A 27752-nucleotide genomic window follows, 5' to 3' on the forward strand; every position below is an offset into this window, starting at 1 on the left:
ATTTTGACAGCTGACCATTTTTGTGATAATCGACAGAACATATTAGGTATAATTTGTTATGCATTTGTTTACAATTAAATTGACAATATAAACAGTTAAACAGTAATTTCTCAAAAAAAAGATCTAAAGTTATTTAGATAGAACTTCTCTTACCCTGTAACTGCAATCCCGTTTCTTAAATAAATAAGTTTCCAGTGAGTTTTTCATAACAAAATTTTGTTTTTAGATATAATTTTTTTACCAAAATTTTAAGAGGTTGTTTAAGCAGTCAAATTTAGATTAATGATTTTACCCTACTTACTGTTTTTGCCAAAACATGAAATTAGCCGTTCGTCGGATGGATCCTATTACAATACTAGCTTACGCTCGGAAAATAAAAAGTATGTCAATGTTCAACGTCCAACATCCTCTCCAAACGTCTTCGCCAAGCTAAAATTTTAACAGCCCTTTAACTTGAGTTTTTTTTATTAACGAGATCATAATGACCTCCTTGGGGATAAAAAACCCGAAAGTTCCTTCTTAATGCGTCAAGCTATTTCAATAAGACCATTGATATGCTGCCAGGCAATACTTGGCAATTCAATGGCCCCATGAATATTTGAACGTAGACTGGCGTGTGGATGGTTTTACCCTCAGAATCTCAAAACCCTGAATGATCAATGCTGTTTGCATGGCAGGGAGATTCCCATTAAGAACTTGTTAACTGGGCAAACACTCCCTTGTATGGTTGAGTTAAATTGCTACGGTTCACCGAGAATTAAAAAAGAGATGCATTTCACGAAAAAAAATTAAACATAATATGGCAACACAATAAAATGGTAGCCTTAATATAATAAAAGTAGATACAGTATAATATAGTTAATTCTCTCATTTGTTTCAACTGAGTAGCTTTAATAAGAACTGTAAAATTATTATTTACACCAAACTTCGAGGCACAGCTAATACGGTATTTTACTGATAAATATGCAAATGCAACTTTCCCGTTTCCTTCAATCTGTTGGCGACTTCATTGTGCAGAGAATCTTCACACCTACTGAACCCAGGACACTAAAATTGCCTTAATAGTAAACGGCTAACTAAAATTTACGTATTCACCATCTTTCCCAAAGAAACAATAACATTATCTTAAAATTTTGTTAAATAAATATTATTAAAGATCTAAAATAAACGATTTCATTGATGTTTTTGGTGTGACCTTAACACCTCTCTTTTTATCGGTGGCGGCGTGATCTTAAAACATTAAATGTAATTTTCAATAACATGCTTATGCTTATTAATTACACAAGATGTCTCAAAAAATATACATATGAAGGAACAGATTTGTTTTATGAATTTATTTCATTCATTTCCGTTTACTTCTTCGGAAATTCTGGGTTCACAGTAGGTAACAATATGTTTATTAGAGTTACATCGCACGTATTAAAGTTAATGTATTTCTTGTGCTTTAGTAACAGCTTTTTGTATTTTTATTTCATTTTCATTTTTTCTTATGCAGCATACTTTATGACATTAATTTATACACTCGTCCATCCCAGAAACTTAACTAAAATTCTAGCACCACAATAACATCAATATCTCAAAATTTAATGAAAAATTCAGGATACCAGCGGTATTTCTTGAGCTTTAGAAATGCGGCATATTTGGTGTAGATGACTATTCACATTTTTTTACCGATTGCTGACTTTCATATTTTTTTGACATGTTAATTAATTATATGAAAAATTTTGCGCTTCCATTAAATAGATCTAGCAATAAAGTAAATAAAGCAAGTTGGTTTTGAACGGTTTGAAATAGTTGCGTCTGTGAGATCACTGATTCAATTTGAACACTAGTTTTTTTAGTTATAAACAGTTTCAACGTTAGTTGTCCTGTTTTTAAAACGATGTAATAAAACTAAGTATTTCGTGAAAAAAAAAGACTTGTGACACAAAATGGGTGGACCCTCTCATCATTCCAGACCACACTTCTTTCTCCGGTTTGGCTCCCGTTTTTAGTAAGGGCGATAGAATAAAAGCAGAGAATTATAGACCTATCATATGTAACAAGGTTGTGGAAAGTCATATGGAATTAAATGTTTCGATTTTTTAACGAGCAAAATATACTTTCCGTAAACCAACTTGGACTTCTAACAGGAAGATCTACGGTTATCTGCTTGCTCCAGTGCTTTTATATTTAGACGTTATGTTATGACCATGGTTCTTGAACCAAAACATGAAGAACTTTTCATTTTGTTCGTAAGTTTCTTCAACGGTCGGGTCATGTCAGTCAAAATGAGTTAGCACCAGTAGGTCTGAGTAGTGTATACAAATACAAATACCATTTTTTTTATTAATTACATATATCGATTACGAACAGATTTCGATAACATTAACGTTACTATGAGGGACATGGAATTCTGGGTAGTCTGTTCTTGTCATTTCAAAAAATGTCAATGTAAATGCACCTTTAGCGTCAATATGATTGATATTTTCGAAAAAACTGTCAAATTAACTTTGAAATAAATCAATCGAGCAGTAGCTGCATGTTAATATAATTGAATCAAATTTAATAAAATTTCGACTTTGTCAATGTCAAAATGAGAAATACGCCAAACATTAAAAGCATGGTTATGAATAGCTAAGGCTTGGTTTAGAAATTTTGACAATTGTGTGACAGCTCTGCCCAGTTTTCCGTGTCCCCGATGGTACCAAAATCAGGCGTCGCTATTGGCAATTAGCGTCGCTGACCACAGATGCGAATGTACGCTAATGTATCCATCTGTTTATTCTATGGTCATGCTTAGTATTTTTTCAACTCTTTACCTATTTCCCTCTGGTTGTCAAAAATTGAATTTAAACGTAAAGGTTTTGACACCTCAATGACTTTTTATGCAATCGTATCGATTAAGCATAGACTCAACATTTTGTTTTCAGAACCTCTTGGAATCAGGACTTATGTTGCTCACCAGTGTCTAAAATTTGAACTGCAGTCGATCTTTCAGATGTCTCAGCAATAGTTTTCACTTTCAAATCTATTTATATTTTTTTGTCTTTAAGGCTAAAGGTGCTTACCGTCCTCTGTAAATTATCATGTTATTTTATTTGAAGGACCAACAGTCACGTGGCATAATTTTTGTGATATTTAAATGATTTAGACCCGATTTATACAAGCACATAATCACGTCATTAATTTAACCACGAAATTTATCAACCACGAGATCAAATTCCACCAAGCAGTTGTTCATATTCACGCGTTAATCGCACATTATTAAACTTTAGTTCGAATTAAATATTTATTTCACTTAATAGAAACTCTTAAATAACATGTCAAAAATTTTAGTAATACTGCAACTGTCAATTAAAAAAAGTTTTGACTTATAATTAGGATATACATAAAGTTTACAATAACTTTAAAACGTTTGCAAGATTTCAAAGTATTCAGTTTTGCAATTCTTGATTTAATCAATAAAAGAAATTGACTGATTCATTAATTTTTTTATCCACCTTGTATAGTTTACGAAATATCGTTGTACCCTATAAAAATTTTATTGACAATAACGAGGCGGACAGTAGTACAATGGTAAGAAATATTAAGCGGCTTAAGCCAAACCATCCTTATAAGTCAAGCTGGCTATTGTATTACTTAACTCAGTTCACAGCTACATTATAGATAATATAATGGATATGGATAATTCTGTACCAATTATTGGCACGCTTTTTGTTTTTGATAAATTCGAAATTCTGCAAAAAATCACAAACGTGGGTTTTGCTAAAGTACAGATTACGCAACTATAACAAAAGACGATATGAAAGAAATCATAGTTGAACTAGCTAAAAGTAACAAGTATATTATTTAAAGAGCGTTAATACTATGGCAGAAGTTAATCCATGACAAATCCAGTGATGGCTTAGACAAAAGTATTTGGAGGATAGAATATGAAAATATGTCATCAGGCATAAAGGCACAAAATATTTAAGAAGTGAAACAACCGCTATGTTTTGATATAGTATTTTTTAATTTGGTTGAACACTAGTTTTGAAAACGTTCTAAGTAGGTTGTCGGTACAACATGTATCAATATATGCTGTTTTAAAAAATCTAGGGTCGGTTTATAGAAAGCGAATTAAATATTTAATCCTCGGTTACTTTAACAGACACGCTACCTAACAACGGGTCTCAATTAAAAGTTAATCGCGAATTAACTTTAATTCGCTTTCTATAAACCGGGTCCTAGTAACTATCAGTTTTCCACATTCTCCTTGGAAATGATTCCAGTTGGTTGTAGTTTTAAAATTTCAATTGGCAATATTGTGTTTTAAAAACATGGTCAACCTTTTTTTTATGTTTCATATAAAATAAGAGGAAAAATAGATGATAATTTAATTATAAATTTGTATTTTTTTTTAATTTTGTTGAATATATTTTGTAGGTGCACTCAAGGCAAGAGCACGCGTGACTTTGACGTGTAGCTTAGATTAATTTAGAATGAGATTTTTACATTAACAAAAACAAAACATTGGTCGAAAGTTGTTTCGACAGAACTTGAATGGAATGATAAATCACAAGTACAGACTCATATTTTGTACATTTTAGAGAATGGAAAACCTGTGTGACAAAAGTCCTTCAAAACCACTGTATCTATGTATAAACAATGGTAGTAACCACATACTAGCGTATTTGCGCAAAACATTTTCTTATAAATTTTTCCTTATGCTTACACTTATCCTTATAACTTATGTCTTATGATTATAACACTCATAATCGTTACATCTTATATTGACAACAATAGAATTTTTTTACAATGTCAATCAGTGTCATTTAGAACTCTATGTCGCAACTGAAAAAGAAACTCTTTTTGTATTAACTGATACACTGAGTAGTTCTGAACATCTTCTATATTGCCACAAGTCGCCAAAATTTCTAAATAATTCATGTGCAAAATTAATCAATTTACGTGCCAGAAAGTCAGTTCTGCTTGCCAATGTAAGGTCCTAAGCCGTCAGCATAACTGTTACAATTATACTTATAACTATAATTATAAATTATAAGTGTAAGCATAAGGAAAACTGTATAAGAAACTGTTTTGCGCAAACATGCTACTAATTTAATTTGTTTTCTAGATTCAATGATTATTATTCATGGCTTCATATAGTCCATGATGATATGATTACCACCCCAAAGTAAATTTGTACTACAATGGCTAGAGATTATCATTGCAGTGGACAAGGACCAAGAAGCAAACGTAGACCACATCAAATTGGTACAGGAAGAATTAAAAACGATGTGTGAACGCTGGATTATTAGAGCCCAAAATATATCTGAGAAATACATTGATTTAATAGGAAAATACATATGTACCAAGGAGAAAGGAGCTGGTATCCATATTAGATGTGAACTTGTTCGAAGAAAACCAGATCAAAGACATGCCTCTAAGTAAAAACTACAACTGGTTGAAAACAAAATTGCAAGAGTAAAACCTTTTTTCATAACTTTCTTAATAGTCTTTGCGTATTACAGATTGGAAATCGTGTATGAAGAAAAAAACAAAAACAAGCACGAGAACTGGAGGGCATAAAAAAACTTTTGGCGAAGAAACTAGGACAATCTTTTAGAACTCTTCCAGAAGTCATATCTCCGCTATCCGAAGAGAAAGTAGAATCCTTAGACCAAAGAGCCGTTCCTACAGAAAATAAATTTTATACGAAAATAACGGAAATTGCATCATTCAAGATTATGGTCTGCATTTAGATGAAACAAACAGGGTAAATTTCTAGAGTTGTCAGACGAATCAAAATGTCAAACATTGAGTGTCAATAGTATATCTTATTATTATAATTGTTTTTCTAGCAGTTCTTTCAAACCATTAATGCGAGATTAATGGTTTGAAAGACCAGCGAGAAAAATTATGGAACAGTCTTCATTTCTCAGCCAGCGAAAAAATATCTTTCCTACAATCAACAAAAATACCCAAAGGCAACTCGTGCAACATCTTTCTAAAGAAGTTGCAAGATTAGAAACTTTCAGAGACCATAATTTACATAAATTAATCGAAGAAAGTAAAATAACTTTGACCAATCTTTGGGAACAGTGTCACTATGGCTCAAGCATACGGAATGGTTTTCCGGAAATCTACACAAACGATTACAATCAGGCGATGCTTGATCATTTTAATGAAGAGATGAAGAAGTGGGAGGAGTTCTATGACCAACACTGGTAGAATTTTATAACCTGTTAATTATTTCTATATTAAGTCATTTTTTCATTTATTTTTAATGAAATTATTATTATTACGATGAACACTTACAACAAAATTCTGAGGGAGGCAAAGGAGATGAGAATAAACAGCCCAAGTTTAGAGTCAACCAAAGCAAACCAAATTCAACAAAGAAGTCTTGGAAGCCCTCTGTGCTGAGTTTAAAATCATCCAAATGCTCGGCTGATGAACCATGGACTTTCCATTTTAGTTATTTCGAGGCAAATATAGATATTAAGGAGGGACAAAATAATAATATGGTGTTATTTATGTAAAGCATATTTCCCTTTTCAGAAAGACATCAAAAATGAAAAATATTCCATGGAGCTCGAGCATTCTGAAATGATATATAACAGATATTATGTTTTATATACTTCTTTTAATAAATAACTTTTAGTAATTACCTTTTTTTTACTCTTCGGAGGACCAAGTGTTTTATTTTTGAAAGATTTTGAAGGAATCTTAGAAGGTCCTGATGTTTATTGCTTCCCGAGCGTAAGCTAAGGATATATAGTAATCGAGTCCACCGGACGAATGGCCACTTTTATGTTTTTTCGACGTTTCATGACCGCTATAGTACGAAAAAAGTATCTCCTGTTTCCGTCTGTCCGGTGTCTGTATCCATTTTTATTAATCTCCAAAACTGCTGGACCGATTGTTGTCAAATTTTGTATATAGTATAATAGAAGTATCATGTAGATGGTTAAATGCAAATCAAAATTTTGCTAATCATCCTCACCAACAATTTGATGACGTCACTTCAAAAAATTCTATGTTTGTATGATGTAATGTTATACAACAATGTATTTCCTATACGTGTGGTGTACGCATCCGCATTGAGTTTTTCCTTAACCGTCCAAATTTTCACAAAAACATTTGGATGGCATAATAAGAGTTTATCATTAGCGTACGACATACAGATTGTGGCGCAGCGGGTAAGAGCTCAGCTGAACGTGGACCGGCCGTCCCGCGTTCGATTCCAAACTTGGCCGTTCGTTTTTTTGTTTTTCTTTTTTTCTCTCGCACTGTGTATTATCTATGTTTATGACGTCATAAGAATTTTTTATTGATCAAATTTAGAACGAGTCACCCCATTTTCTTGACAAGGTGAGAATACGCCCGTCTTTATTTAATAAAAATTTTAATGACATTCGTAATAATATTCAGAACATTCTGTTCGACTGCGGCTGAACCAATAATTTTAGTCCCGTTTTAAAGCGACCAACTCATTCAAAATGTTCAAATCAAACAAATTTTTGCGTGACATTCTTCAAATGTATAAACTAGCATTTTCAAGTGCTTCTTTATACATCGAAAGAAAGCTTGCTGGACCGATTGTTGTCAAATTTTGTTTTGTTTTCTACTGCTAAGAGGGCATTTATTTTTTCCTGTTAGTTACCTGCTTTAAATGTTTTTTGATAATCCGTCCTTGTGCAATTTGCACATTCCGTTGCATTTTGCCCCCCACGGCGGAGGAGCTGCGGGCGCGTTATTTATGCCGTTGGTTTTTACTTTATAGAGATTATCACTAGAGTCGGGCAGATATGCACTAAAGATAAAGCTTACCTATATGCACTACAATAGGCCTTAAAAAACGGGTGAAATATGTACTAAAATACGCCGTATCAATTCAAAAACAAGTGTTTCCTTCACATTTTATGATTCCGGGTTATGTCGACAACTCGTTGATGAAAAATTACTGAAAGATGATTTGTGATACAAAAAGACGTTTATGCTTTTCTGGTTTATTTACGTCATTTAGGTACTTCTTTACAATGGAATTTTTTAATACATAAATACAAATTGTTAATATGTATTTTAATTACAATAAGATTTGTTTTAATTTTCTACAAGAAAATGTTGTTGCTTATCATCCAATATATTTTTATTCAGTGAGAAACTCTAGGTAATAACACTAATAACACATTATACAGACGTTAGGCCAGTTAGTAGGTAACATGCCGTATTGAAATAATTTTTATTTGTTACTCTTACAAGAGAAGCGGATTTACTGGAGCCACTGTAAAATATCAAAACCGTGTATCTTTCGCCGAACTTTACACGACAATATTTAGATAAATCAGTTTTTTAAAAAAGAATTCGTTTTTATTACAATTTCGTTCATTCGGTTCATGCGTTTCATTTAGATTATTTTGTATGTGTTTTAAAATTCACTTGCAGTTTCATTTTGACACAAGACCTAGTGTAAAAGATAGCAAACAGTGAATCTGTTTCCACTAATAAACTCGTATGGCCGGACGTTCAAGAGGTAAACAGATTAACAAAGTAAACTTTTTATTGAAGAAAAGAAAAAAAAGCGAAAAATAACCAAATTTCTTTGTTTACCAACTGTTGAAAAATCTCTTTTTAACGACCAGAATAAACACATTGTCCAATTGATACACTTGAGTTCACTACCTGACCTATTCAAGCGCCAAGCAAAAAATCTTTCAGCAATAAAAATAAAAGGCAAAGAATGGGAATTACTTATAAAATATGCATTTATATGCAGCAAAAACCAAAAATATACAGTTGCAACTATGTGCAATATGCCGTTATATACAGGTGCAAGCAAAATATGGAAATAAAAATTACCTAATTGAACATAAAATCAATAAAAAACATATCTGTACAAGTTTGGGTTCAATATGCCCAATAATTTAGAATACTCATGCAAATGTTTTTGCCGTCTCTAGTTATCCCAAAACAAACAAAGCAAAATCTACTTTTAGAATTTTTCAAAAAAGCGAGGGAATTTCTGTCGAAATAAACTTCGACCATTTTTTTTATTTTATAACAACAGAGGTAAAATTGGAAAATATTAAAAATTAAATTCAATGTTATATGCAATTTGCAAATAACTATAGAGCATGACTCATTTGCGTTAGCAATAGCACCAATTATAAAAAGTCAACAAATAAATATAACAAAAATAGACACCTTTGGTGTGATAAATAATGCAAGCATTCCATTGCCTAATATAAATTGTTTATTATTGTTACTGCAACTAACACGGTTTTAGAAATCGATGTCCTATATTTACATACATACTTTAAAATATCAAATACAAAATATCTAAATGTTTAACGACTTACCTAACCGAAAATTATGGCAGCTAACTCTTGAACGTCATGTAAAAGAAAACACAGATTATTAAGAAATGTAAGGCGGGTTTTATAGCTAACATTCACGAACTGGAAACACTAATAATGTTGGTAGGTCAATCACAATACAAAACAACGAATAATGCTATGACCAGGTAATATAACAAATGTGGGAAAGACAAAAGGTAGTATTCGCAATAGGTGTCTTAGACAACCAACTATACATTAACGCATGCGCCTTTCAGTAACAATATTGGAAACGATATTCAAAATAATAACTAATTTTTAAAACATTATAACAACATACTGTCACATAAACCGGATAGGTTTTAAATAAACTATTTTTATTCTATTTTAGAACCATAATCTTATTTATAAGCACCCAAATGCGGGCTTAAATTGGCCTTTTTAGCACAAATCTGTCAAAAATTGCTAAGCAACAATTGATTGTTCATTTACACTAATCAATTAATTATTCAAACACGCTTCGATATTCAACGTTTTTCTTAAGTTGGAAAAATAATATTTTATCAAATCGTTACCTGACCAACTTCAAATTCTTCTAAACTTTCGTTTGAATAAACGTTTTCCGCTTCTTTAATTTACATTTTGAAAAACGAATTATCAAATAATCAACGTGGTATCCATAACAACATCAAAATAATAGCCAGCTATGTATTAAAATTCGCATCGGCACAATTCACACAGTCTTGCCGAAAATACTCAATATTTCGTTAAAAATAGTTTATAAACTAAAATAGAATAAAACGTTGTATGTACCACGTGCATAATTGTTGATTGTGGCACTCAGGAAATTAAAAGCCCTCCTTCGTCGGGCTTTAAACATTCCCTCGTGCCACAATCTCCCTGATTATGCCCTTAATACATAAATAACTATAATGATCTTTCAGTTCTCACTATACATCTTACTGTGTTTCGTTTTATTCGAGAAAATATTGCAACACTCACTCTACCTTCTAATTAGATAGGTACCTATTAACGACATATTGCTCTCCTTCACAACTTTTAAACCATTGTCACTACACCCTCCGCAAACAAACTAAAGTATGTATACAAAACTATACGAAAACGCTAGATTTTGACCTAAAAAACGTTTGGAATAGGCTATGAAGTAAAATTAAAGAATTACGTGTAAACCCTTTTTGGTGCTTCTATCTTTCTTAAAAACAATAAAATCACAAACCATAATAAACAAAAATTTTGCAGGAGTTCCTATGCTTCATTTTTTGAATGAAATAGATAGGAGTGCTATCCCTATGCCCTACTTAAAACATACGTGTACCATGTTCTAATATGGTACATTCTGTCCAAGAACGAAGATCTTATTTCTCCAAAATAATTTGTAGCATTAGATAAATTTAAAAGAATGGGCATATGCAGACAAAGGACTAGAAGAGCTAAAGTATCAGAAAAAGTTAAAATTCCAGTAACAGTTTGTAGAGGCTTTAGTGAGTTCTTAACATTCCCTTCTAGCTATCATTTCAGTATGTGATATTTTTAGATTATTTAATTAGTTGCGAAACTACATTGCGAAACTGCTGTGATAACCCAAACTTCCCGCCTTAAAATTTGACCTTGAAACAGTTTGAAAGGCCCGCGAAAAATTCAAAAATTCAAAGTTTGGCCTTGGCTGTGATCGTCTAACAAATGAGAACCTACGTTGTGTGTGTTTTTTTTTTGTTTTGAAAAGTGGCGGGAAGACGTTCTTTCATACAAGTGCATACACTGTCGAGAGCGCAAGAAATAATAGACAAAATTAGGAGCCTTCCTAAGGAGGAAAAAGAAACGAAGAACGACAGACGCTCGATTTGCCCTTCTGGCGAGTCCGCAGGGCCAAGGCATCATCGGTCTTCATTCCCCAAAACCCCCTGGGGTTTTATTCACCGACATATTACATGTCAAACACCTTAAGATATATGAACGAAGAACACTCGCGAATTGACAGACATACACATATGAAAACCGAACAAACACAAGACCTACACATATGTAAATTGGATGGCAGAACCCGAATCATTATGAGAGTGTGGCGATCGAACAAACATAGAACAAAATATAGCAATTTCATTTATGAGCACAGCAAAATACCCAGAGGGGGTGTTGTAGCGTGAGCGAAGTTTGGAGCTCCCGGTCTGGGCTGGTTTCCCCCGCGACGGTGATTCTATCTACAGCAAGCCTGCCAGACAGCACCCCTCCATGACGAACATGCCGTCCAAGCAGGCCGTTTCGGCCTAAAACTAGCGGTGAAGTCTGGTCAACTACTACCTCGTCGTCAAGACCGTTCCCACTGAAATCTTGTTCAAAGCCTGCACATCTTGTGCGGACAGCGCGATACATTCCGCTACCGCAACTAGGAACTGCGCCCATCGCCGACACTACGTGTTATTGTGTTATATACCTTCAATTCTATTTAAATGTTCAAACTCTATGACTCTAATATTAAATGACAACCGAACAAGTGTTAAAGTTTCAACAAAGAGCAATAAACAACATTTAAATTCGCCATACTCTCTTACGGAAATTCAGTCAACAAATAATTCTTAATTGAGATTAAATTTGGACATCAGATAATTTACATGATAGAAATATTCATCAACAAAATATTTACATGAGCAAAACTTAGCAAAGATTTATAAAATAAAGATCTGGTGTGAAATAAGCTTGTACAAATTAAATATCATGTTAAGTCAGAACTGCAGAGCATGGAAATTTACGTTCAATTCAAATTATACAGCAAAGAAAATTACTGAAGCTAAAATTGTGAGACAAAGACAAATTGCATGAGGTGAAAGATTGTAAAGTTAACAGATTTACATGTGATTAATATTAATTCGTGTCCAGTCAAGTTATTGGTTAAAATTCAAACGTGAAATTATTTAGCTGCATTGTGGGCCATTATTACACATACATTTCCCCAAACAAAACACATAAACAAACATGGCAGACAAGCTGCAGTTGCAAAATGGCGTTGGACGAATTCGTCATTCCAAATAATAGGCGTCGAAAATATGCGATGCAAAAATACGATGAATCCTGTGGCGTTGTATAAACGATGGGCTAAATCAAGGAATAAAAGGCACGTCCCCCCATGACCCACAATGTTGTTATTTTGTTCAATAGATTCAGTTAAAACATGTGCTCGATTAAAAGAAACAAATGGACGCTTCAAAATTGCCGCTGCCTGAACAAAGAACGGTGAGAATAACAACTCGTTTGCCGCCATCCAAAATACAGATTTCACAAATATAGCTAAATAAAGCATGGCCCGAACTAGAAATCACTCCCTGTAAAGCTCTACTGCGATGGATTTTAAATGAAAGATAAAAAAAAACGAGATTAGTGGAAAAACAAGCGCACGCGTCGCTGCGTCACGAGGTCAGAAGCATCGTCGGGGCTTGAAACTCGCCGCGAAACAGGTGTTCAAAACATACCTCTCCAAAGATGCGAAGATTTCGACACGGCTTACCGCCAAAAGGAACGCAAAAACCTCGTCGTAAGAACGATGAGAAGTCAGGAACACCCAATGGCTCAACGGGGGCTGCTAGATTTTCCAATGGAACGGATCAACACTGGAAACGCAAAAACAACAGCAAAAGGCACAGAATAACTCACAGATAAAAATACAACCTGTTGCTCGAAGCGCTCGACGGAAGTGGTCTGTTCTCTCCAAGCGATCAAAAGGAAGTGGGCGGTTTTACAAGAAACAAAATCACCCTCGCTTTGCGCATGTCTGTTTCTTTGGGGTGGTTGGTTGCCAACCTCTCCTTCTTCTCACTAACCGTTTCTTGTGCGCGCGGAATTCGTTTGAAATTTAAAAATTCGAATTGGATCCTTACACTGCCTTGCCTATAAACTGCATACGGTCATCATCTAGTACAAGGCGATCCAGCCAGTGCTCTCTGTGAATGTAATACCACAGTAGAGTAATACCTACATTTTAATGGAAGAGTCTACCGCAGATATATTAGTGTGGTGGCCCTGCCGGCTCTTTTCTATAATTTATGTTAATTTTTGATGTCCGAGTTTTTATGGCCGGTGGGCGTCACAAAATGGTGCCCCTTAGGTCCTGGCCCGTGAGGGCCGTTTCGGGATGCGAGAAGGGTAAGTGAAACGCGAAGCGGTTCGCTCCATAGGTAATCTATTAATAAACAAATGCTACAGTTTAAACGAGTAAACGAGACGGAACAAGATTAGGGCTCGTACATCTTATTCGTAATTAAAACTAAGAAAATATTGCGAATGATTGGAAAGAATAATAAAAGGGCAGTAAACATAAACATTAAACTAAGTTAAAAGAAACGGGTAGGGTTGTGCAATGTTCCCTTTTTAACGTATTATTAAAACTATAATATATATGAGAATTAGAGGGTTGTTGGCGCTTTCCTAGGTCATGGCTCGATATTTGGGGGGGGGGGGGGGTTAAGTGATATAATTACAACCCTTTCTAAAGGATAGGGCTGCCAGTGTTGGGAACGTATTCCTTGACGGCGGAGGAGTGCTGGTTCACGGGATTGAATGCGTGAATGAGATAAAAACGTGGGCAGTGCCCTATAGGGCAAACTCCTCTGATACGGCAGGGGGGTTCCGAATACAGTCGAAAGAATCTGGTTTGATAAGGGGAGTCAATCACTTGATGAGCGAGATTCATCCTGATGATGCGTTAAAATTACTCCGAGATGCCGATAATGACCAATAACCCGGTCTCCGCAAGGACAGAATAGGGCATGCCGTAACTAGGTCAGTGGGACTTACATGTCGTCGAGTTAGCGGCTCGGTGGAAGATCGGAAGGGACGAAGCGCCACTGCAACAGCTGAAGAAAGTTGGCTTGGAAGATGCACTTTCGCACTTGCCACTAGCACAGCGGCCGGAAGTTGGGTATCACGATTAGACTAGGAAGCAGGCCCATCCGCACGCGAGACTGAATCGGAATCGAATTGAATTTTATTTCTAATCGAGACGTTTTTATAGGGTTTTCAAGCGTGGGAATAGCGAAGAAGATGTAACAAAAAAATGCATTTCTCGCAATTTTGTCGCCGGAAACGGCGGCGAGTGTTTGTAAAAGTGCATTTCCCATAATTAATTGGCATCGGACCACCCAGAATGATAACGCATTCGTCAGACTTATTGACCTTGATCGGAAGTGTTTGTTTTGACCCCAGGTTTCCCATGCAACTTTGTATATTAATTGCAATTGGAGTGATTTGATTGGGCGCGAAGATGTTCTCCATATTTGGGCATGGAATGCATTTTGGCGAATATTCCTGGAAGGAAGTGTGACTGTGCGGGGCCATGGGAAGCGATCGCTTGCCTTGAAGATTATTTTAATTGACAATACTGGGAAGTTCGGACTTTTGGTTCCCATGATAATGAAGAGTAGAATCGTTATGGAAAAATACTATGTGCCACAGTAGGGCTATTTTAAGGGTTGAAATTCCGGTTCACCACATTAGCATGATGTAAACCCACGCATATTTAAAAAATGACAAATTCAATTGCCTGAAAAAATTAACGCATGGATAGGTATTTTCAGGAACTGCATAATTAGGTCACTATTAAAGAAAATTTAACGGGTCTACTTTGTCTGAAACTTCTTGAAACTATAATCAATTCGTCAATTACTGAGGTCTTGGTAATAACTTCTTCGACAAGATGGGGTATTATTTTCGAAATACAAGAGCGTTTCTATAGAGGGTCACCCCCTCGATGTTTTTGATGGAATTATGTGACATCAGTACTTAGTATATATCACAAATGATGCGGTAAGTATATCTCCAATTTGCATAACTAGTGGAATTTTTTAACTATGCTTGATCAAAGAAGTCACGCGACACATATTAATCAACTTTTGAACGAAGCAATGTTAAAGACAAACCAAGAATACCAGCTGTTTTTATTAACAATTATTCATTCTCCCAATTAAAGCATACAATTTGACATTCAGTACTTAATTAAGACGTTTCTTTATTTGTACTGTTTCCCTTATTGTTTCTACATATAACTGTGATTTGTCAGCTAAAAATTATTATTAGACAGGTTATTGTGAGAATAACAGTTTTAGGGCAGTAAAAAGAATTATTGTGTTAGAAGAACCAACCAAAAAAAGTGCTGGTGGACTGATTTCCTAAAAAAAGTAACTACTTATATATTAAATACATATGTATATTTTGAGTTATCATTCAAACTCACTATCAGCGAAAATTGTTGGAATATTTTGAGAAGGACTATAATATATTGAAAAGTGTATAATTAGACAATATAAGTTCTAATAGCAAGCAATAACTTCTAGTCATTAATTGAGGATATCCAAGACCACGTTAAAAATAATGGTCATGATTATTATAACACAACTTCTTTAGAATTCCGTGTCAGTTATTTTAATTTTACAAAATAAAAGAACGTTTGGTAATACAGTAATACATTCTAATAATTTTAATATATAATAATAGTGTTTGTCCTCCGACCACCGTAGTCGTGACCAGTGGTTGGAAGTAATTCATTACTGTAATTCAATTGTATTTCAAGTAATGAGTAATTGTAATGCATTACTTTTAAAAAGTGTAGGTAATGAGTAATTGCAACAAATTACTTTTTTTGAGTAATTCAGTTACTTTTACGATTACCTACTTTTTGCAATTATTTTAACCCAAATGCTCAAAAATATTGTTTTGTTTTTCTCTACGAATCGTTTTCTTGACCTCGCCTGACCTTCTGGGATTTTTATACCTCGTTCATTCCGACAAGGAGAAGTCCCAGTAGGAAGTAAATTCTAAAACGAGTTTAGCACAGAATTTGTTAAGAAACGAGGTAACCATAATATACATAAACTTTTCATCATTTTAAGTGTGAGATAAAGCCTAATTTAGCATAGGGAAATACATATAAACTTCTGCCCAAGTTTTTACCAAAAGTATACGTCCGATTGTAATAAACTTTACACCGTTGACATGAGCGTAAAAAACCCTACCCAACTGCTTTTCCATTTTTTAAATTTTGTTGTCAAAAAAAAAAAACTACAACGCGTTAAAATTGTGATGAGTGTGAAATTATTTGGTTTTCGCTACTTATGGATCAATTTTAAATTTTCAAATTCAATTAGTTAAACAAACTTTAGCCATTTTTCTGGTCCACTCAAATCTATAACAGGTAACCGATAGAGCCCGCGTCCTTTTAAACCCTTCAGAATCTGACAATAAAATTTTATGAGAGTATCCACCCTCTAAGGTTTTCTAAATTTAATCTGTAAGTCACAACACCAAGTACAAGTTTACATTATCTTGTAACCCCCTTCTAAGTATTTAGGAATATTCATTTTATTAAAGATTAACAGATTTGCGTCTGCAGGTAATTATCGGTGGACTAATATTTATGATACATTTACACGTACGCAATAAGATACATATTTTTAAATCTCCCACCAATGCAAATTTTTGTTTAAATTATTAATTATTTGTAGCTAGAGTGGAATGAAATTAGGCGCAAAAGAATCGGCTCTTCAATTTTTGGCAAAATATGTAACATGTTGTCCCACAACAATTCCATCTAGCGCCGCAGTGGAAAAGATGTTTAGTTTTGGCGTGGATGTTTTTAAAACAAAACGTCATGCCTTAGCTGACGAAAATTTTGAATGTCTGTTATTACTGAATTTAAATTATGAATATAGTCCTCTTGCGTGAAGTATTTAGGTATTTGTTTTATTTTATTTACTGATGTGAATATATGTAACAGATGCGTTAGTAAAATAAATCACTCACTGCCTTTTTCATTCTAACACGTTTTTTCTTGACCCTTTGGACCCATACAACAAATATCTAAAATTGTGTCTTTATCAAATTTTTCAAAGTGCAAACAGTAATTGTAATTCATTACTTTTTAAAAGTAAGTAATTGTTCCAATCACTGGCCTTGACTGACAGACTAACTACTGCTACTAAGCACCCACTAAGAAAGTATTTTTGGAAATTCCACCCCTAAAGGGATAAAATAGGGGATAAAGGTTTGTGGTAGTCCCGTGATTTTTTAAGTTACACGAGTTTACTGGAGAGGGGGAAGTGAACAGGATGAAAAATGATGTGTCCTAATTGCGAAATCCACGCAAGCGGAGTTGCTCTTCTAGTGTTATGTTATCATGAAGTAGAGGATGTTAGTGATGTTAGCTACATTTACACCAGCAATAAGATAAGCTACTCACCTTAGCCTGTCCTGTACCACCTTTAGATCAGTCCATCTTACATAGTAGACGTAAACGTACCTATATGATTTGTATACGCTAACAGCATTGCGACTTAAATCACTTAGGCAGAATTTGGTTTTCAGGTAGCTCGCTGTAAACCTATCCATTAACCTAATTACAAATTTATTGAATTCATTGACCTCACACGGGACTGATTGTCACCATTTCTAATTCTGCGTTTTGGTAAAAAACGAGGTGAGAAATCTTAGTTACTATAAAATTTTGAAAATTATTCTCCATGTCAAATTCGGTTAAGTTTTCGTTGAAACCAAATATCCTATAGCCGCAGAATGCATGCCTCTGTGCTTAATCTTTCTGTTTATACTTATTTCAAGAAGAAACTGATGGTAGATGCCCTGACGAGCTTCTGTCGTTAATTTAGATTTTTTTTTAGTTGGACCAAAAACAAAGTTTTTTTTATTTTCAAATATGATTCAAATGTTGCCGTTGACGTACACCAAATACGTGGTACACAAAACCGCTTCATCTCTAAAAATAAAGATAATATTTAGCAAAATACAGAAATCGGACAGAGTAGGTAAATCATATACCTATGCTGCTGAAATTGTATTGCTACTTGGGTTTTGTTTTTTTTTGGCTTGGACATGGAGGTAGGATGACAGGATAAGTGTTTTCATACAATTCTTTCAATGAACTTATAAAAATAGAAACCTCTGTTGAACTGTCTTTTGTAAACACAAATATTTGGTCTCTGTTTTCCAAATTTAATAAATTTGTTCTGTTTATGGAGTGTAGCAAACCTGACATTATGCTAACTTCTAAAACAAGTACCTAGCTTTCTTCTTCAACTCCTTCTATCATTCAATTAGGTATATCAACGATGACAAAAACGCCTGGCGTACATGAAGTTACCGATATCGCACAATAAAAATAATAACTCTAGCACGTAAACAAAAAAAAAAGCTATACTCGTACCTATAATGAAAAAAATAGGGTGTATGTGACGACTTCAAGTCTGATTACTACTGATCAGTGACCATGTCTGATCGTCACATCGTGGATTGAAGGTTCCATTCCTACCTCGCCTGTTGGTGGTTGGTTTTAGACAGTACCTGCGTCAAATCTTATGCCGAGGCTATAGAGTCCAAGTGCTCTAAGTAAAAAAAGCCCTTGTACTAAATTAGCGGTTGAAGCTGATCTTAGGTCCGCTACTGACAATGAGTTTGTTTTTGATGCACTTTTGCAAAGCTGTGTAGGTCATCTGTGGCACGGGAAAGAATATTCACAGCAATAATTAACATAGCCTTTATTTATTTTAATATATTTTAAATTTTTTGAAAGATTTTTACATAAAATTACAGTTATCAAAATAAAATAGCCATTTTTTAAATATAATAAAATCTTCTAGAAGACTCCGGGGTCATCTTAAAATATACACGAATACGTTCGGAATGCACGAAATAGGAATGGAACATTGAAAATGCAATGCAACAAGATTCTGGTTAAAACTAATATCACTACTGAGTTGTTTTCGATAAGACATGTAAATTTAAATATCACTGTTAAAATACAGGTGACAAATTCAACGTGAGACTTTGTAGCGTTTTATTTCTAATGGCCGAGCGATTAGCTCTAGCCGACTTGATAATTTGCAGCACCATCATCTTGCAGTCTTGGCAAACGACCATTTGTGACGCTTTAAACTTATCAACCACCCTGGCAGCCCTGCCTGCAGTGGCCGCCTTCGCCCGGAACCTCCCGAGCGACCCCGGATCGCTGATGGTGCTGCTTTCCATACTGGACCCGGGCCTGCTCATCTCCGGACTGTGGTCAGCTGAAGCTGGAGTTTCGGGATCCATGATTTTATTGACTAGAGATTTCGGAAACGACTCCCTCGCCTCGTCTTCCGGCGTACACATGATGCTGGGACTGAGCAACACCACGGGCACGCTGGAGAAGTGCTCCATAGGGATGTTCATCTTGCAGCAACATTTTGTGCAAACTGTGCGTTTGCACAAAGTGCACCTCTGTCCCCACGGGCCAAAAATGCCGAAGCGTGTCTTCAGACACAGGAAGCATACTTTTCGCGCCTCCACATCGTGCCTGACTTTGCCCTCCACCGGCAGCGCCTCCAGCTCGGCCTTGGTCAGCACTGCACGAATATGTACAATTTCTGATAACGTGAGTGATAATCTATCGTCTAGGGATATGGTGTCTTGCCAACTACGGATATTAGTGAGTTCTTCTTGCATGGCTTTGGCCACTTCGGGTTCTAACTGAACCGATTCTGCTTCCGAGCTATTGCAGGATTGTCGAGAACAAGGCCGCGATTGGGGCACAGAGTAACTGCCTAGATTCGGGTCGCACACTTCGAGGGTGTGTCGTCGTACGTTTGAACGAGGGTTTAAGTCTTGCGTTGCGAGATCATATGCTTCCAGGGTGCTATCACACATTCGGATATAATCCGTTGCTGACCACAGACCGGCATCGGTGGAATCGGGACTGTCGATTGGTTCGTCGTCATCCTCATCTTCGAACTGGCTGAAGTCAACTTTAATTAACCTTCGACCTGACTTAGAAGGATCTTCTTTGGTGGAATGCTTTGGTTCTGATAGCATATAGTTAGATCTGAAAAAAGAATCATCAATCATTTTAAGTAATTAATTTTTATGACACTACATAATGTTATCACGTGTTATTTCTGTCTGCATAATTCTGATAACATCGAAATAAGATTTTTATCTCTTTAAGCTGTATTTATTTAGATGAAAAGGTAAATTTATATGATACGATCTATGATTTACTCGTATTTAAGTCAGTACATAACACCAATTAAAATGATTTTCATATCTAAAACAAAATAAATCTGTTCGCAATGAATACAACAATAATTAAAAGAAAAGAACATAAGAATGTATACCACGTTTCAAATTTACCAGCATATGACTTATATGTACTTAGTTGATGAATCCTCTACGAACGTTTATAAAATTGTTGTCATTCTCCACCCATTGGTGTTAACGTTTAGTTGCATTACTGTTCAAGTTTAAAACTTATTTTTAAATATACTCGTATTCTGAAATGCGATGAGTTAGTTTTTAACAGACATTTGTAACGAAGTTTTTATATATAAAAAAACACAGTATAAAAAACGCGAGCTGACAAAGATTCTTCGATAATTATGCAAAGCTTATAATCTCACAAAATTGATAAAGAGAGTCATAATCTGTGGCAATTGTAAATATTATTAATTTCGAAAAGCGGCTTGTTGGAAGCCGAAACCTTATTTTTTAAACTTTGAATGGAGTGATTTTAGCCCAAGTTTCATTTACATAACAAGGTTCTCTCATAACTCCCAATGATATACCGCAGTAGCAGGAACTTATCAGAATTTTATCAAGATTGTGCTAGATTTTTAATCTTGGAAGGTTAGAAATTTACTGAAGGTGCGCAGGAAATATTCAGACTGCCACCAGGGACGTTGTATTATATAGTGAACCAAGAGCTATAAGGTTATATGGCCATCATAAAAGTAGTTGACCGCAAATAAATACCCCCTTTGTGTGGTTCGCACTAAGCTTACCGGTTGGCAATAAATCATCTTCTAAACATTTCTTGCTCATATTTAACAGGGCCGGCTTTCAAAGCGAGTGGTTATTTCGGAACCCTCAGCGGCTGCAGGTAGTAAAGAAATAGTGGAGTGGTGGATTTTCATATTTAGTGAAAGCCGCCCCTGAACGAAACCACAAGAGCCGGTCGAGCTGCAGTGGACACGTTATTTACGACCCTAAAACCTTTTCTATTGTAAACAACTTAACTTCGACACAATGGGATGATTTTATGATGGCCATATAACCTTATAGCTTTTGGTTCACTATATATACATATAATTTATATAACGTCGTTGTCTGGCACCTAAGAAAGGTAGAAATTTTTACAAATTTCACTTATAACAACAATTAAATCCATAAAAAATCAGTGTCTTAAAGCCATATAAAATTTAGAGTCGATAGCAGGCGCTTCCGTGCATCACGACCACCGGCACCCTGGAAATTTTTCCCATTTTTAGATGGTCCCGTTCGACTCTATAAGAGTTGTATAGTTCTCTAAACCCTATAAGATTATATGACCCCTATAAAAGTGGCTGACCGCAAGTAAATGTCTCTGCAGGGAGACTCCGGGGTGATTTAGTAATAAATCATGTTCCAAACATTTCTATGTATAGTGGTGTAGAAGGAAAACGGTTTTCATCACAAGGTACTTATTGTGTCGCAGTTAAGTACTCTGACAATGGAACTACGGGCCTATAGAGGTCCCCAATTTCTTACAGACTTAAAATAGGAGGTTTCCGCTGTTAACGGAAATTAAGAAATGTAATGAACTGGAATTTTATTGTGATCAAAGCCTTTATAGCAACCAAATGATGAAAAGTTTGTATGTCTCTACTAATAAAAGCAATCATTCCAGTCCTAAGCCGCTCGTGAGCAATAGTTTACAAAAATTGATTTACAATGGGTACACTCACTCCCTAAATGTTGTGGTAATACCACAGGTGTCCGAGATAAAACTCCGTGGCCTTATATCCTGAGAAAATTTTGACTTACTACAATACTTCTTTGCTGCTTGTAGAAAATGGTTTAATTTTTTAATTCTGAAAACCCTTTATTTAGATTTAAAGCATTTATTAGATTGATTTAGTGGTTATACATAAAAGGTTTGCCTTATTTGCGACCCTTGCATGATTTAGAAGATCAAAAAATTGAATTTGAAATGTTTGTGCCTCTTTAACGCGTAATACTCTATTAACCGCAACAATCCATTGTACAGAATTTCAACTTTCTTTATTCGAATTTCTAATAATAGTCGCGAAATCTAATCTGAAATAGCACATAATTTTTACTTTTCTGTAAAACAAGTCATTTTCGCTCTGGACTGTTATAGAACGAAATATAGTCCTTAACAAAACAACAAGACTGAAATTTGTTCTATTGTCAACCTTTGAACTTTCGCACAATGGGACAATTTTATGGAGCCATGTAATTATACAGGTTTTGAAGAACTATATCCCTGTCTATATTTAAAGACTACATCAATTATTATTAGCAAAATATTTACTAGTTCTATGAGTACCGCTTTCTCGACCGAAATAGAAAGTAAAACGAGTAGCGAACGTTTACGCTTAAAATTTTCTAACAAACTTGGCTCTTTTTCTAAAGAGGCATAAAGATCTTTGTCAAGTACAATATTTTGAATGCAACTTGACAACCTAGCAGATATTAGAAGCATGATTATTTATATTATTGGCCAGAAAGCCCAAAATCAACTTACTTTCATATAATTTCATATACAGTTCAGCATGATAAGGAAACGAACATCTACAGTTAAACATAATAATTTAAAAAATCAAAATATATAATTAAAACTATTACTACTCATAATAAAATTAACTCCCAACAATTTACTAATTTTCCTATGGTAAACGTGCATTTGATTTACACGATTAAATGCAGTTTAAAGTGAATTCAATTCAATTTATGTTATATTTTTGGATGATTGTATTTAAGTAATACAATAAGTTTTACATTTGTTATACAACAATAATGCTGATAATATAAAATAATGTGTTATTAAAATCTCTACTAGAAATCGTAATGCTAATGACCTAGTTTATTCTCAAATTTCAATTACAGATGTGTTTGCGGGATATCGAATTGGTGGACTTGTAAAAATTAAGTTAAAAACTACGAATTTCAAATTTCTAGTCAGAATGTATCGAGATTGTATATTAGTTAGCTCCTACTTACAATTTTTTTTAAATTCCAAAAGTGTGTTGTAAAATGACATCGACTTTAGGTCATAGTGTAATGTAAACAACTTTTAACCTACTGTTTAAAAACAAAGGAATCCAACTTTTTTACTAACTTCGTTATATGCCGTTGCAGTGAATAATTTAACATTGTCCACAATTTAATGTCAAACAGTACTAATTAAGCACGAAATAATTTATTCAGTTTGTATTAGAACTCAATTTAACTTGTGATTCTCCAACCCACCGAAACGTTGGCGTAATTGTCCTTCGTTTCTGCCCATCCATCAACTCCACAATACAACGCAAATACATTGAAACTTTTTTCAATAGCGCACATATACATTAGCATTGATATTCTTTGCGTTCGCACAAAATTCAAAATTTTAATAACAAATAAATTTAATAAGATGAAATATATTTCACTTTCAAGTTTTATCGATCCGATGCAGAGATTCACGTTTTCGTCGTTTTTAAGACTTTCTTTTTTACTCTCTCTGGCACACGTAGGCGTTTTAATGTGGCTTCTTGCTTTAATTTGCATTTATTTCATTTATTTGTTAACGACTTCCATATCTCTCAATTCCGCCCTCTTTTTTCATTAACTGGCTTTTTTAAGATGAGATATCTTATTTTAGAACATCATTGTTGGAAGAGTCATAAAAACTGGCAGTTAACAAGAAATAATTCATAGGGTCAGATAGTTTAGTTTTTTAAATTTTACAATAAAATGGTAGAACCTTAAACTATTTATTTAATACGTCTTGTCTATTATGTACATATACACATAATATTTATCGTTTCTAAAATTGTTGATAAATGATATATCGGCAAAAATTGGAAGAAATGTTTAGGAGGCAAATTTAATAAATTAATTATTTTTACTACAATATCGAACAACACCACATATCCAAACAGTACTACGCCACAAATTTAATAACCCTACGAAAGTGTATTTCCTAACAAATTATTTAAATCTTTTTAGGAATTTATCTCAGACTGACTACTATGTCGTCACTTGTTTTATCAGAAGTCGATAAAATCATGATACACCGATATGCAAACTAGTAAAAAGAACAATTTCAGGAACAATCGGTGGCAGGTCACGTAGATACCTTTGTACTACATAATCTCAATAAATACACAAGCGTTATGTTAGTATTCCACGAAAATTATCACAAACTTTTTTATTAATGGGAATACTTGACTGTTACTTGATTAAAATAAAAAACAAAAGAGCATTTTTTCTTATCAACAACAAATTAATGTTTAATGTTTATCAAATTAATTTTATGTTGATTAAATTGGCCAAGATAACAATAAATAGTCCCCGTTCAATTCCACATCCACAAAAGGAAAACTTCCAAGTTTGGGGTAAAATAATGCGTCGACCGATTCCCATCCCATAATTAAATTTTGCGTACAACTTCAGAATTGCGAAAGGCGGTTAATCGATAGATTTAATAAGGTTCTAATAATATCCTCGACTGACGATATTTTTTATTATCATTATTAATCTATAAAAATAACGTAGCAGGTTTAACAACCGCAATTATGAAAATCATTTGACACGCTCATGCTGACACTGGCGACAACTATTATCTCTTGATTGAAATGACAACCTTTGAGTTTTAATTCATGTTTACGTTTCTTTGAAATAATTGATGGGAAAATTGAGATCAATACCACGATATGTTTTTGTGCGTATAACGTATCGTACAGATGAACTTTTATCTATTATTGTAATCCTAAAATAACCACTGAATAAATTTAGAATTAATAAAACGATTATATAGTACAGCAATGAATTTAATAGAAATTTACAGAAACTGCGATGAACTGTATAAGACGGCTTGAGTACATACCATATAACCTATGTTTACGATCCTTCCACGAACGCGCATTCTGAATTTAATAGACTCAAGAATATTCAATTTATTCAGGTCATACAAAAATTGGATAACATCATAAACGTATTACACAGTGTGGAACGTAGTTATAAAATAAATTAAATAATTTAAAAACTAATATTTTGTAAAAATGCTGCAACCACCTATCTTGTTGTTATTTAATTCCGCTTTTTTATTACATAATGTGTTATTTCTAATTTTTAAAGAAATTGGCATTTTTTTGCGCTTTTGAATGGCCTTTCGAATATTTTCCCACTAGGTTGATTAATGTATCTTTGAGACTTTTCAGATATTCGCACGTTAGTGTATGTTCAATCGTATGATTCAAAAAGAGGCAAGGGTTTATGTATTTGTGAAATATACTTTCTATATTATACTTACTTTCTTAATTGTTTATCGCGTTCTCGATCTTCTGTCCCAAGAAAATATTGAACTTTTAAAGTATGCAAGAGGCACAGGAGAAAATTTTGAATCTGACTTTTGAAATATGTACAGGGTGTCACAATATTTATGGCTGGTGGGACAACGACCGGTTTTTAAACATCAGAATTAATATTACAAACATTAACTAATACAGAGGGTATTTCTCCAAAAACTATATCCTTTTTGGAAAATTTATAAAGTAATCTCACTTTCTTTGCTCAAGAGAAATTTGGTCAAACTTCAGTTCTAATATTTCAAATACATACAATAAAAATGTGTAACAGGCTTTCTATTTTTTTAACGAATATTTCACTTTATGGATGTGTTATATTTTACGTATCATTTAATTACAAACGTATTACGTATATTTATTAACATAGACTTTGTTAAGTGCGTCAGCACTTTTAACAAGTACTAATTATAAGGTGTACGTATATTTTTAATTATACTTTTATATAAATTTATCAATAAACATAAATGATATAAAATTACCTATTTAATGACAAATTAACATATAATAGGATTACAAAAAAATGTGATTACTGTGACATAGTGAAATCATTATCAGTAGATTTTTAGTTCAAATTATGATAGGAATAATCTCAACCTGTCTCACTATCACTTGCTCAGAAAAGTTCCTCATGTGTAAAATTTGTAATAAAAAATAAGTGGAAAGTGAAATTCCTTGTTTCATAATTCTTACATAAATAAAATTTTAGAGGAACTAGTTGGACTGCGTTAGACATAATGAATATTCATGAATATATAATTTAATAATAATAATAATAAAACAGAATCTGTTACCTTGGAGTGGGCCTCAGTTTGCGACCCTTTTTGATAGAATTGAGTAACTGCTCCCTTGGAGTAAGTGTGCGCGGTTGAGGTGGCAGTTTCCTATCAGACACCTTCCTCAAGGGTGGTCTAGATCTAATAAATTCTAAAATAATAGCGTGAGCGTCTTTGGTAACACGAGAGGGAACATCTCCATTAATCATTATTTTTCTCAAATTATATCTACATGATCTAATATCTTTCATGAGTATTTCATAAGGTGTGAGTTCATATTCAATAGGAGCTCTACTGTAGTGAACCTTTTTTAATTTGACACCCATTCTGAGTTCTCCCATTACCTGAACCCAAAATTTAGCCCAATCGGAGAACTTCAATTGGTCCAAATCTGACTGTTTTGAGCTATTTGTAGGCAAGTTCAAATTGCCCTGTGCAACTTTTTCTAAAAATGTGGCTAATTCTAAACCTTCTGCAACCAAAGCCCGAACTACAGCCTTATAGTGTGCTTCAGTCTGAGTTTTTGTTAACGTTCCAAGGTGGATTTCACATCTCTTTATAACTTCTTGTAACGTCATATGATTACGAGTTTTCGACGTACCAGGCTCCTCTTCACCCTCTTCTGAATCTCGCTCAATTCCCTCATCATCAGTTTCATGGTGAGTTTGTTCTGTTGAACTATTCAACTCATCTGAAACCATGTCACTGATAAGTTGTTCGAGATCCTGGCTAATAACTCTTTCTTCATCATTCTGACTTCCTTGATCGAGGGCTGTATATATCACTATTCCCAGACCAGCAATAAGATCTTTTTCACACCTGACAGATTTTCTAGGTGCATCTTTGGATTTTACTGTATTTTCATGTACATTACCATCTGTCTGTAAGTACACATGCTTAACTTCTGTGATAATATGGATATTAGGTTTTCGAGACGATACACATTCACTGTAATACTTTGCACACTGGTAACATAAAGCCCAAGCATGTTCTTCTCTGATTGAGGAATTAAATGAGTTAAGAATATCTTCTAAACACACACTGCCATCGGAATTAACTTTACACTTTGTTTTGGCTGACATGTTTGTTTATTTTCTTTGGTATACAAACACCAAGTGCCCCACTTGCTGAGCATTTGGCAACTATCTTAACCTAAAATCGATGCAGACCTTGAAAATGACAAACAACCCACACAAATCTTTATCGATCCACGAACATGCGCATGTCCGCGACAAGTTAGCCAACATTAGAACTCGAAGTACCGGTACCGGTACTTCACT

At 34.2% G+C, this 27752-nt stretch overlaps 2 protein-coding genes and 1 long non-coding RNA gene across 3 annotated transcripts in view; 1 reads left to right on the top strand and 2 right to left on the bottom strand.

The window, feature by feature from the left end:
- The window catches only part of LOC135122364 (uncharacterized), a 63684-nt gene extending 54164 nt beyond the window's left edge, over positions 1–9520 (bottom strand). The window contains exon 1 of the mRNA XM_064046554.1: positions 9327–9520. The gene's annotated coding sequence lies outside the window, so the exon portion shown is untranslated. The remainder of the gene's footprint in view (positions 1–9326) is intronic.
- On the top strand, positions 4447–6631 carry LOC135122394 (uncharacterized). The gene is made up of 2 exons (XR_010279369.1): positions 4447–4632; positions 5099–6631. It is a non-coding gene; the product is annotated as an uncharacterized LOC135122394 (long non-coding RNA).
- A 9316-nt stretch (positions 9521–18836) lies between the features above and the next one.
- On the bottom strand, positions 18837–27693 carry LOC135122227 (protein spire). The gene is made up of 2 exons (XM_064046434.1): positions 26491–27693; positions 18837–20175 (listed from the first exon to the last, which is right to left on the bottom strand). Exons 1-2 carry the CDS (start codon positions 27552–27554, stop codon positions 19110–19112), a joined length of 2130 nt encoding a protein of 709 aa, XP_063902504.1. The 5' UTR covers positions 27555–27693; the 3' UTR covers positions 18837–19109.
- Positions 27694–27752: the final 59 nt, after the last annotated feature.

The sequence above is a fragment of the Zophobas morio genome, unplaced genomic scaffold (genome assembly GCF_036711695.1).
Source record: "Zophobas morio isolate AGI-343-1 ecotype UQ-CSIRO unplaced genomic scaffold, CSIRO_AGI_Zmor_V1 ptg000005l, whole genome shotgun sequence".
In the NCBI taxonomy this organism is placed as follows: domain Eukaryota; kingdom Metazoa; phylum Arthropoda; class Insecta; order Coleoptera; family Tenebrionidae; genus Zophobas; species Zophobas morio.